The sequence below is a fragment of the Diplotaxodon limnothrissa genome, linkage group LG10 (assembly GCF_057381915.1).
Source record: "Diplotaxodon limnothrissa isolate DT_005_m linkage group LG10, D_limnothrissa_male_GT1.1, whole genome shotgun sequence".
NCBI lineage: Eukaryota > Metazoa > Chordata > Actinopteri > Cichliformes > Cichlidae > Diplotaxodon > Diplotaxodon limnothrissa.
In genome coordinates this window covers 15,781,697-15,794,192 of record NC_140605.1, presented here as the reverse complement: position 1 = coordinate 15,794,192, position 12,496 = coordinate 15,781,697, and the positions used below count along the sequence as shown (strand labels likewise).

The following is a 12,496-nucleotide window of genomic DNA, read 5'->3' as shown; positions in this document are numbered from 1 at the left end:
TTACCAAGAGCCTGTACAGGGCCTCGGTCTCCTGGTGACATTGTGATATATATTTGTGTGTCATCTGCATAGCTGTGATAGTTTATTTTGTTGTTGTTTATAATCTGTGCCAGTGGGAGCATGTAGATGTTAAACAGAAGGGGTCCCAAGATGGAACCTTGGGGAACTCCACATGTGATACTTGTCTGCTCAGATGTGAAGTTACCTATTGATACAAAGTATTTCCTGTTTTCTACGTATGTTTTGAACCAGTTTAGTACAGTTCCTGAAAGACCTGTCCAGTTCTCCAGTCGTTTGAGTAATATGTTGTGGTCAACTGTATCAAATGCTGCACTGAGATCCAGTAAAACTAGGACTGACATTTTTCCACTGTCTGTATTCAGACATATGTCATTAAACACTTTGGTCAGAGCGGTTTCAGTGCTGTGGTTCTGTCTAAAACCTGACTGGAAGGCATCGTAGCAATTATTCTGTTTTAAGAAGTAACTGAGCTGTTGAGAAACTGCTTTTTCAATGATCTTACTTAAAAACGGGAGATTTGAGATCGGCCTGTAGTTGTTCATTTGTGTCTTGTCAAGATTGTCCTTTTTCAGTATAGGTTTGATTACAGCAGTTTTTAGTGATTCTGGAAACACACCTGATAATAAAGAAAAGTTGACGATCTGTAACAGGTCTGACTCTAAAGTCTTTGAGACCTTTTTGAAAAAACTTGTTGGCAGGACATCTAAACAGCAGGAGGAGGAGTTCAGTCGACCTAAGATGTCCTCCAGGTCTTTGCTGTTAATAGGTTGAAACTGTTTCATGGTGTTTAAACAGTTTTTTGGTGGACACAGTACATATCCTGGATCTGCTGTTGATGTACCAATTGCTTGTCTAATTTTTTGGATTTTTTCAGTGAAGAATTTGGCAAAGTCATTGCAGGCCATGGTCGAATGAAGTTCAGCTGCCACTGACACAGGAGGGTTTGTTAGCCTGTCAACTGTAGAAAATAAGACCCGAGCATTATGGCTGTTTTTAGTGATGATGTCAGAGAAGTAGGACCTCCTTGCATTCCTCAGTTGTAAATTATAATTGTGAAGTTTCTCTTTATAAATGTCATAATGAACCTGGAGGTTTGTTTTTCTCCATCTGCGCTCAGCTTTCCTACACTCTCTTTTTTCATTTTTCACCAGTGTGGAGTTTCTCCATGGAGACTTTTTCCTTCCAGAGATAACCTTCACCTTAATGGGAGCAATAGTGTCCATTACATTTAACATGTTAGCATTGAAGCTATTGACGAGGTAACATAGGTAACAACAAGAACATAAACTACCATATGTAATTTTAACAGCTGTTTTTGCAGCTCTGAAGCTCAAAGAAAATGTTAAATTATGGAGTGGATGCTCATTTAATGCTTGACTGACACTGAGGGAATGATTTTGGTGTAGCATCAGAGGTCCATTCTTCAATTCCCAAAAAACTACATGCTTATATTGTTGGTTAGAGCAAATGGGCTGTCTGTTAGTTTCTTATTATCATGCATATTATCAATTAATTTGAGCTCAGCCTCATGTATTTATTTATGATCAATTAATAACCAATAGCTGAATGGACAAAGGACAAAAGGACTGTTTTGTAGCATGTTCATGTTAAAACTTTGTGACCTTGGAAAATACAACTTTTATTTGTCCTCCTTAGACTGCTTTAGCTTTAGCTGGACCAGGCTTCCTATTTAGACAGTTAACATTTAATAAAAGTTCACTGAAACAACAAACTAATCACTTAAAATACAAAACTGTTCAATTCTATGATAACATTGTATTTTAAAAAATGTTTTCAATCACAGAATCTGGGGGGGTGGGAGTATGACGTTTCAGTTTTTAAAATTATTTTATTAATTACTTGTACAGGAAAAAAAAAAGGTTTTTCTTATACTAATACAGAAAACACAACCTGTAACAACAGACCTACATTCGCAGCAGCTGAAAACTTGGTCATGATTGTCCTACCATAGAATAGCTTTAGCGTTGGCTTGCCGGTTGGCTCGTTTTGTTCACGTCAGCACGCAGGGAAGAAGCTGTCAAAGTCGAGTCCAAGCTGTTTCCTCCAAATTAAACAGACTATTTGCTGGCCTGCTGCAGTCTGTAGTGTACTTTACGTTGACAGTCATCTCTGCAGGGCGGAGTTCACTCTGAAAACAAATCTCCAGTCCAAATCACAGCTTGAGCCATGAGGGGATTTAGTCAGCAGATTACTCCTGTCATCCAATCACAGTCGCCATGGCATCCAGTATTTTATTTCAGGATGTATTAGTCCTATTTTTAAGGGCCACAAGTCAACCTTCTATGAATCGGATATTCGTGTGCCAACCTCAAGTTTTTGACATCAAATCAAGACCGAATGAAAAGTTTAACTTTAGTGTGACACAGACGCTGCTTATCACTTTTTGATAAGCAGTAATAATTTTATTGACCGTTTTAACAAAGTGATTAATTAGCAGAAAAAATTAATATATACAGTGGTTAAAATCTGCATAGTATTCTCAATTCTAAGGGTTAATTTTGTGCATTCTTTAACTTTTGCTCCTTATGTTTTTGTGTGTATGGGTGTCTGTTGTGTGTGTGTTATCACTTCACTTCAGATCAACTACTTGGCGTAAACAGGAGTGTGTCGGTCCCCTTTAGGCTATTAACATCACAGTAGGAATGACCTGGATTAAGAGTGAAATGAGACACTCAGAATTTTATTTGAAAGCTACACACACACACACACACACACACACACACACACACACACACACACACACACACACACACACACACACACACACACACTCACAGAGATATACTGTTTTTTTTCTCACAGATGGCATAATCTGGCCTGTGGGAGGGAGTACTGTAACCCACATATCAGGGCTTAAACCTTTTTAAGTAGCACACTGTGAAATTATGATTCAGTTATTACAGGAGCATACCCTATTCTGAGACATTGTCTAATCCAGCTGTCTCAATGCAGTTTGTACAAGTGATAGTTTAAAGTTAACTCCTTATTTTTGCTTTCTTTTTTTGTCCAGATTGAGCAAATTTTTTAAAATATAGAGGAAGAATTGAGATGCGCATAAATACACTTTAAAGGTGGTTCTTTGTCATCTAGCGATGTCTTTTCCAGTTGCTGTGGAATAACTGCCTCTCTGGGGCAATGAATTGCTTGCTTGCTGCAGTCCTCTGGAATCATGACCTAAAAGCAAACCCTTTGTCACTCATCATTCCCTGGTAACTATCAGACCAGAGCTCTGTCATCTGACCTGAAGCGCTTGCTGTCTAATACATGTGCACGGGGTAGCTCGTTATTGAATCTGTAATTTTTCATGTATATTTTTTGTTAAAGTGTTTCATGATTTGCAGAAAACGTCACCAAGACACATAGAGTTTCATGTTCTTTTTGTCTCTAGAGGGCACTGAAGCATTACTTTTTTCCAGCCTCCTGTAGAGTCTTTTACGGAAGAGTAGTCTGAGGGTAGCATTGCCACTCTTTACATGATAAATATTTCCTTTTAAAATAAAAGGAAATATGAGTATCCAGGCTCGTTCACTGTGACATATCCCAACACTTGCCCTGAATGCTTTTTTTATTTGAGTTTTGGGGCTAATAGAAGTTTGGGGGTTGCAGCTCTCCTTGGTGTTGGTCTAATTCTTTCTGGGTCTGCACTACAAAATAACGATTCTCATGTATTGCCTCATTGTCTCATGCTGTAAACATTCTGATTACATTAATATAATGGTATACTTTTTTTTTTGCTGTATTTATTAGTCATAGCCACTCAAATGCACAGTAATATATGATTTTGAGCCACCCATCTCTTTCTTTTTTGGTTTTGATTCCAAGGAGTCAGACTTTTTTTAATTAAAAAAAGAAGCTCTTTAGCAATAGTTCCCCAGGTTTTCTGAAGGTCTTTCAAAGTTTTCTTCTTCTCTTTTTTTTGACACCAGTTGCATTTTTTTACAGTCTTTGTATCTGACTAATTAAAGGGGATTTTGGTTTGTTTATTTCTTTCTCTCTTTATTTGTTATGCCACTTACCAGTGATCTATGAATCATTCAAGCATAACATGACACCCAGCTCAAGGGATGAACCAGACAACTTAACATTTTTATCTTTCTATCTTTCAGGCAATATTCAAAAACACAAGTGGTCATACCAAATATTGTCGTCCAAGCTTGTTAGACTCATACAAACTCAGTTTGAAAACCATTTATGTTACCCCATGTTTCAGTTGCTGTGGCTCAAGACTTTTGCACGTTACTGTAAATAATCTGAAGAATACATAAAATATGAGAAACTGTTATGAGCGTTTATTTATTTTTTAATCATCTTTTGCACATGGAACTAACATTTGCATCTAAACATCAGAAAATGTAAAACATTTCTTGCAGTTTTTTTACACAGTTCCTCTAAACACTGTCCACTTCCTCAGTCTTAAACAATAGTCGCAAAGAAGAAGAAAAACAAGGCAACAGTAACCAGGACAGTCGTCTGTTACTTTTAATCTTAAACATCAAAGTTTGAAGCTCCAGTGTTCCTATCCATGGGATAAAGAGAAAGAGTATGTTCAGAGGGTGCAGTCATTGAGTTTTTATGTATTTGGTAATTTATTTTATTTCTGAATTCACCATGTTTTAAATTAAAGCATGCATAAAAAGTGTTATCAACAAGTTAGCATAAAGGCTAACTTCTACGGTGTCGATAAGCTAGCAGTTCTACTTGCACAGAGGGTTAAGTAAGCTAAGCTAACGCTAGTTCCAGTTTAAGATTTTGGTGGAATTACAAAATGATAAGAATGACAACATCACGTTTCAGTAGGGCAGTCAGTGTTTTTCTTTTGTTATGAATTAGTGTGTTGTTATATGGTTGCTGTTTGTAGTCTGAAGAAACTGCGGCTAAACCTGACTTTAAACGTCTGTTTGTAAGAACAACAGCGAATCTAGCATCAAGCTAAGAGATGTCTTCACCACTACAGCCAGGTAAGCACCCAAATCATATGTAAAAATTAATTGCTAGTTTTTCACAAAGTTTTGGTGATATTTGTAGTGTCATTTCATCGGATGAAATATGTACTTATTTAGAAATCTGGACCTTATTGGTTAAAAAAAGTGTTGTGAAATTGTAAAATGTAAATATAGCACTTAACTCCAATGTTGTGAAAAAACATTTGCCCACTCTTTAATTTCTTTTCCTGTGTCATATGTGTCACACTTTAATGTTTCAGAACATCAAATAAATTTGAATACTGGGCAAAGATAATCCACATAAATATAAAATTCAGTTTTTACATGATGAATTAATTTATTTTGAAAAAAATACTATCTAAATCTGTGTTAAAAAATAATTGCCGCCCAAACCTAATAACTGATTGTACCAGCTTTGGCAGCAAGAACTGCAGTCACATGTTAGGAATAACTGTCAACGAGTCTTTGAAATCACTGTGTATGAATCCATGGTCCATGCTTCTTCCCCAGACCATCACACTTAACCAGCACCATGTTTGGCTGTTGGTATGATGTTTTTGTTTTTATCCCAGGTGTAACAAGAATTAGACCTTCCAAAACCTTTTAATTTGTCTCATCAGTCAACAGAATATTTTCACAAAATTCTTGGGGAATGCTTTTTGGTAAATTTGAGACGAGCCTTTGAGTTCCTTTTGATCAGCAGCATTTCTTTAACGATGTGAAACATGCAAGTGTGAAAAATACACACACACATACACAAAAACTGTTTCAAAGCACTGTATTGAAAACTATTTTTAGGGTTTGTTTTGACTGTCTTCAGTGCAGGACAGACAAAGCATGTCCACAAATGAGGTGATAGGTCTGCTGTTGAAAGAGCAGGAGGAAAGGGAGAAGAGGAAAAACACATCTCTCCCTACTCAAGACCTCACAGGCATGACAACGTCTGAGGTTAATCAAGGTGGGTGAAGAAAGAGCAGAATGCAGTGTTTTAAAGGTTACATTTGGTTTGAAGGATTGCTCTCTAGTGTTGACATGACTTATTCTCTTTGCTTAGACATTTCTAAGAGAGACAGCAGTGAGAACTGGATCCTCATGTCAGAGAAGAATGCGCAGCTAAAGGTAATGTAATTAAAGGGTCTAAGGCATAGTTTTTGCAAAATCAGCAGTTGCATTAAACAAAAGAAAAGAAAACTTTAGAGGTCCATCATAAGCCCATCAAAATTAGATAGAGATACAGACACTATTATTTTCTCTTACATTAGTTCTTATAATTGTACAACTATGGTTGCATATTTCAAAAATCATTGAAACTAATTTCTGTTTGAGGGGTGGCTCAAAACTTTTGCACATTGTTCTACTTCTATTAAAATGTTTAGCTTGTTTTTCTAGACCCAAGAAGAATCCCTCAATTGTAAGGACTAATCCTGAGGTCGAGATTATTTCAAAATTCATGTGAGCAAAAGTACAAATATCCTGCTCTTAAATGAAGCTATAGAGATTTTAATCTGACAAACTTTTAATTTGAATGAAAAGATGTTTGGGATTAGCCTTACTTAGGATTTCGCTACAGCCTGGAGAGACTGGAAGCGGGGGAAATAAAATCAAATTTTGTTTGTTAAAAAAGAAGGACGTATTGGCTCTGAAGCGTTATCTCTTCCTTGATTTATATTTCCTAAAATCTGGAACTATTTTTTCAATTGTATGCACATAAAGTCTAGCATATTTCATTATTTCTTTAATAAATGCGTTTTCTGTTAGAAAACAGTCATCAAAGCTTTTCTGTCTTTTAATTATGACAAATTTACAGTATGTTAATCTTATGTTGTTAAATAATCCAGTTTGATGATAAGGTGATCAGTTCAAAGATTAAGACGACCGCAAAGGCCATGACTGCACAGAAGTATGTAGTACAAAGACTTGAAGATTTCAAGGCATTTGAAGATTGCTTTTTGAAAGAATTCCTCACCTCTGTCGAGAAGAAAGTTATGGATGCCCAAAATCTGTAAGCATCAGAAAATTCCCCATATCAAAATGGGATATTTTGATATAAATATTGTTGTAATAACTGTAAAACTGCTTTTTTAGCAGGTTGAAAAACTCAAGTAGCTCCATACAGGAAATGAATGATAAGATTGAGAAGGTCACCGATGAAACAGCAATATTAAAAAGGTATGGCTAACAATAGGAATATCATGCATGTCACTTAAATGCGGTACGCATCGGTTTAATGCATAGATCTGTAAAAGAAAGTGACAAATTTGGAATAAGTAGCATGCTAAAGCTTTCTTCTTTATAGTGAAGTTGCCAAGATTGAGAAGGTTCTGAATGAATATAAGAGGTACAGGAGAGTTCTGTTCAAGCTTTCTCCTCCCGAGTGGCAGGAAGCCCAGAAAGCAGCGACTTTAACAACCAAAGGCTTGCCAGACAGACCAGATGGTAGGAAAACAACATTAAATGGATACGGGTCAGACTGGTGTGGGTTTCTTAAATAGGAGACCAGCCTTTTATTAAAAAATAAACCGTGTCTGAGTTACTATTGAATGCATTATAACTGCTGGCATAGAAGCTCACATACATCTGATCTGTAAGTATGAACTTTAACACAGGCTTGGAGAAAGATCTGGATTCCACTCCAGATAGAGTGCTGCCTCCCACCAGTGAGTCTACACTGTTCTCAAACCACAGTGATGCCGTGTAAGAAAGCACACACACACTATCACCAGTTGGTTCTTTTCTATCAATTCTCAGGTCATTTAATTTGATTAGTTAGTTTGATTAGTTTTAGTTTTGTTGGATAATTTAATCTGTGATGTTATCAGAGCAACAGGGAGCAATGCAACAACAGCAAAGAAGGTGGTAGGAGTTCCAGCAGAATAAAACTTTTTAAAACTATGATCTTAAAATCTATTTCATTTCAGGGTGAAGAATTCCCAGCTGAATGGAAACAACACAATCTATGAGGTCAGAGTTAGTGAGTCTAAAACCAAAGATCATTAAAGCAACAGCCATTTTCATCAGGAGGCTTTATTTACAGTGCTCACTTACCTTTCCCTGCAGGACAAGCTGGAACTATATAACTTCGATCCCCTGGAGGTAATCGTCCTGCTGTCAGAGCTGACTGACCAGAACCTGTCTCTGATTCACAACATCACCAGGATGGATAAGAAAATGGAGCACACTTTCGAGGTCACCATAAAGAAAATGTGAGAATCGCGGTTTTTCTAACAGTTCTTTCAAAGCCAGGTGTACACAGCATGAATTTTGGCTTTTGTGAAGAAGTCCTCACAGTATCTTGCAGATCTCTCGTGACAGCGGTTGGTTGCTTTTTGAACTTACAATTTATGTGACTGCTGCTATGTCTGCTAACCAAGCAAAAGGAAAGCACCAAGGATAGATAGATAGATAGATAGATAGATAGATAGATAGATAGATAGATAGATAGATAGATAGATAGATAGATAGATAGATAGATAGATAGATAGATAGATAGATAGATAGATAGATAAACTCTTCTTTGTGTCAAGGAAAGAGGAAGAAGAGCAGCTAAACATGCATGTAGAAGATATGAAGGAGAGAGTTGACATCAAAAAGAAGAGAATGGCCATGCTTAAAAAGAGTGTTCGTCTCCATGAATCAATAAAGACAGAGGACCAGGTAATGATGCAGAGTGTACTTTATGCTCGACTTTTTTAATATATCATCCTATTTGAAATCAAAGCAGCCTTGGGGAACCTTTTTTTCTCTCATCTTCTACAACTGTCTTACATACAGGATATTATGTTGAATGATTTGGCGATTAAGGTGGCAAAGGTGTATTCCTCATGCGTCGATGAACGGCCGACCCAACTCACCACTTTGGAGATGCTGACTGGTTTTGAGCACCATATATCTCTGCTGTTCCAGCAAGTTGAGAGCATCCCAGAGGACGTGCTGAAAACACTGAGGAACATCAAGGACAGCGAGAAGAGGAGCAGGTTTGTCTCACTGAACGCAGATGTTTAGTAAACAGGGCTAACTTGTGAATAGTAAATTTTATCCACCTCCTTAATCTCCAGTTTTTATTTAACAATCCAGAAAGATAAAAATGGGTTTTGTTTCTGTTTATATTTTAATTCCTGTCTTTGGTGCATTGACAAAAATCCAGTATACTGTATAACTACCTCTCTTATTACATGTTGTTACACACTCCAGACAGCGAGAGGAAAAACTTAAACTGGAGATGGAGCAACACAGAGAAAGGATGAAGGAGTGCATTCAGAGATCGCTGGATGAAGCCAAGAAAACAGTGAGTCATTTAACATAGATTCATACAACATTAAATACATTCTGTACTTGCATTAAGTCAGTGTGCCACATATATAAGTGGTTGTTGTGTGATGTTAGGGGGAACATCTGTAAAAATGCAGCTCAACACAAACACACAGAATGCTCTTCTTACAATTGAGAAATGTTACCTCTAGCTTTGAGAAATAAAGACACTTAGCCTCTCAATGCTCTACCAACAAATCAATTTTAGTTAGCTTAGAAAAAAAATCTCATAGCAAGTTATATCCTACTGATGGTTAAGGCTCCACCTTTAAAATCTTATAGTATGGACGAAAGCTCATGCCCAGATGTTTCCCGGTCAAGAAGAAGATTGAAGTTGTTGATGAGGTCATCACCTTGATGGAGGACTTCCGTTCCCACCTCTTCACCGAGGACTCAGATTAAAAATAAGTACAAATGCTCTACTTGTTACACCTGTCTGAGTCCATGTTTTCACAGGGATTGTGTGATAATCACAACTTCAGGTCTAAAAAACTGGGGAGGATGTGTAAAATGTAAATAAAAACAGAATGGAATGATTTGCAAGTCTCACAGACCAACATTTTATTTATGGTAAAACATAGAAAACTTTTAGTATTTAGTATTTTAGTATTTAATGAAATTTTCTATTTGATGGCAGCAAAACGTCTCGGAAAAGTTGGGATGATAATGACACGTAAGTGGTAATAAAAAGCAGCTGGAATCCTAAATCAGACAACGGGGCAACACTCCCGCCCTAAAAGTCCAACAACTGGTCTCCTCAGTTTGCAGACGATTGTTCTTAGAAGAAGAGGGGATTCTTCTCAGTGGTAAACGTGCCCCTTCCCAACTTTTTTGAGATATGTCACTGCCATAAAATTAAAAAAAATAGCCATTTCTTTTTTAAAATTGTACATTTTAACAGTTTGATGTTTTCTATATTCTACTGTAAATAAAATATGGGTGTATGACATTTCAAAATCCCTGCATTCTGTTTTTATTTACACAGCCTTCCCAACATTTTTGGAATTAGGGTTGTAATAAAGCAGCAGTTACAGCTGATGTTCTAATTACAGCAGGGGTCATACTGACTCCTCAATAACCTGAATGTTGCCATCTAAAATCATTATTACTTAATGATCAGCCATTTGTGTCTGAATGTCAGCTCACTTGCAGCTTGGTCATGGCTACAGTTTTTCATATTAATGTGTAGTTTGAAAACTGTCTTCTCTCTTTCTGACTTTCTTAGCGGTGTAAAATCGGTGAGGTCTTAAATATTTTTCACAATGGCATAATCTCTTAGCCAGCTCAGAAGTATTAACCTCAATAGAGTGCTTACCCTCCCCATTATCATCATCATTGACCCTACTGGTGTCCCCCAATGTAGCCAACCACCAGCTTACCCACTTATTGCACACTGCCCTAAACACTCACACCTCCATCATCCATTACACACAGACTGCCTCTCCTCTGATATTTGTCGCCCTATTATGGCTTTCTAGTCCTACTCTCTGCTGGTCACTGCCAATGCCTTGGCAGTTATTTCTCAGTAAATGAGTAACAGACACACACACAGACACATATACAAGCACACACAGACACAAACACAAACTGTATCAGAAGTATTGATATATAATTTACCACAATTAAATGATTTTGTTTTTGTAGTAATCCTTAATGTGTGAGTTTTCTTAAAGGAAAGCGAAGTTTCTTTCATATTCTGAATAAGATAAAAAGACATTGGTCAGTATGTACTTTTTCCCATGTAGTTTGTACCTCTCAAACAGATATATTCAGTGCTCTGCACCATGTGAGTTTGGAGAATGAATTTGAATAGGTAATACATGAAAAGTAATAGACAAGGCACTCACAGGTGAAGAAATAATTTCCTGGTGTGGCATAATATTGGAACATTTAAATGCATCATTTCTTGAGTTGGAAAATGTAGTTTTTAGTCTTTACATAGTGGTGGGCTCAATGTCTTAATAAATATGACAGATAAAGATTAAGATACTTGTAAACAGTTTTGAGCTGCACTCATCAACTACTGTATTAGGTACACCTGGCTAGTACTGGGTTGGACCCCCTTTTGCCTTGTCCAACTGTAAAAAAATATTTGCAATATTTATGTATTTTTCTTATGCTTTGCAATGGCGATGCTGAAGTTTAACAGCACTGCTTCTTTTGTGCTTAAAGAAATCATTACAATTTACCATACCTTATCATTATAAAGCTATCATTAAATTATCCAACTGTTTTCTTCTTATCCTGTTTACAATGGGCCTTCACAAAACACAAAAACTTCAATTTTCCCATAGCAGAGCACAGCACATCACACCGCAGTGGGAAAAATAATCAGCCAGAGCTTAAAGCTGTATCAAAAGCCTCACAGTTCCTGAACAGCCGCCTTCAGAGGGGGTGACTCTTAGAATGCCTCAGCTTGTTTGTCTCATGGTTTAAGTGGTGCACATAGCCATGGAAAGATCATTAAATCACTGTTTTACCACTTGGCTTAATCCCCACAACAAAGGGAGAAGATACAAAAAAAAAAAGGAGAAACTGGAGAGAAAAAAAATGGTGGGTGAGATTAAGTAGAAACTTGATGGATCTAAACTGACGGCTCTGTTTCCCAGCGTTGCCAAGGGGAGTTAAGAATCTTGATTCCACATCTCCCAGTCTGAAGAGTGGCTGCTGAACGGACGTTCCCCGTTTACCCCTGCAGTGGCTACACCCTCCCTTGTAGTGTCCGCTGCTGTGGCCATCTGCCGGATTACCCAGCAGGATATATTTTTATAGAGAGCATCCTATTCATATCCTGCCTGCAAAGGTTTACATTAAGGTTGAACTCGGGTGCACTTACAATGGCAGATGAAATAGGCTCTATCCTTCTTACAGCACCCCTCCCCATCTTCTCACTGTTTGGCAGACAGATAGCAGTGGGTTGAAAGGGGGGGCTTCACTGTGGCATGAAAGAGGATCTCATGCGATGCCACTGTCTGCTGCTGATTTTTTTTCAGGCACTGACAATAAAGTGGTGCCCAGCATGAAAAAAAACATTTGTATGTGCCAAGTGCGATTGTTTCTTCTAATAGGCATCAACAGGCCAACTTCGCCGTGTTACCATACAGGTGAACTCATTCCTGGGAAAATGTTTTTCTCTTTCTCAGCCTCGTAGGCGCGATGGCGTCCCCCTTTTTCCTCGGCCTAACGGGATTAGTCGTGCCAGT

General features: G+C 37.5%; 1 protein-coding gene across 1 annotated transcript; it reads left to right on the top strand.

The window, feature by feature from the left end:
- The first annotated feature begins 4,978 nt into the window (after positions 1-4,978).
- On the top strand, positions 4,979-9,695 carry LOC146624108 (cilia- and flagella-associated protein 100-like). The gene is made up of 13 exons (XM_085363695.1): positions 4,979-5,000; positions 5,806-5,943; positions 6,040-6,104; positions 6,824-6,987; positions 7,071-7,154; positions 7,282-7,421; positions 7,592-7,679; positions 7,904-7,946; positions 8,043-8,188; positions 8,510-8,639; positions 8,757-8,959; positions 9,177-9,270; positions 9,576-9,695. Exons 1-13 carry the CDS (start codon positions 4,979-4,981, stop codon positions 9,693-9,695), a joined length of 1,437 nt encoding a protein of 478 aa, XP_085219821.1.
- The last annotated feature ends 2,801 nt before the right edge of the window (positions 9,696-12,496 follow it).

Coding starts and splice junctions, on each gene's coding strand:
- LOC146624108 (XM_085363695.1), top strand. CDS start 4,979: ATGTCTTCACCACTACAGCCAG. Junction 7,680..7,903: donor TCAAACCACAGTGATGCCGT/GTAAGAAAGCAC, acceptor ATTTCATTTCAG/GGTGAAGAATTCCCAGCTGA. Junction 9,271..9,575: donor TGGATGAAGCCAAGAAAACA/GTGAGTCATTTA, acceptor AAAATCTTATAG/TATGGACGAAAGCTCATGCC.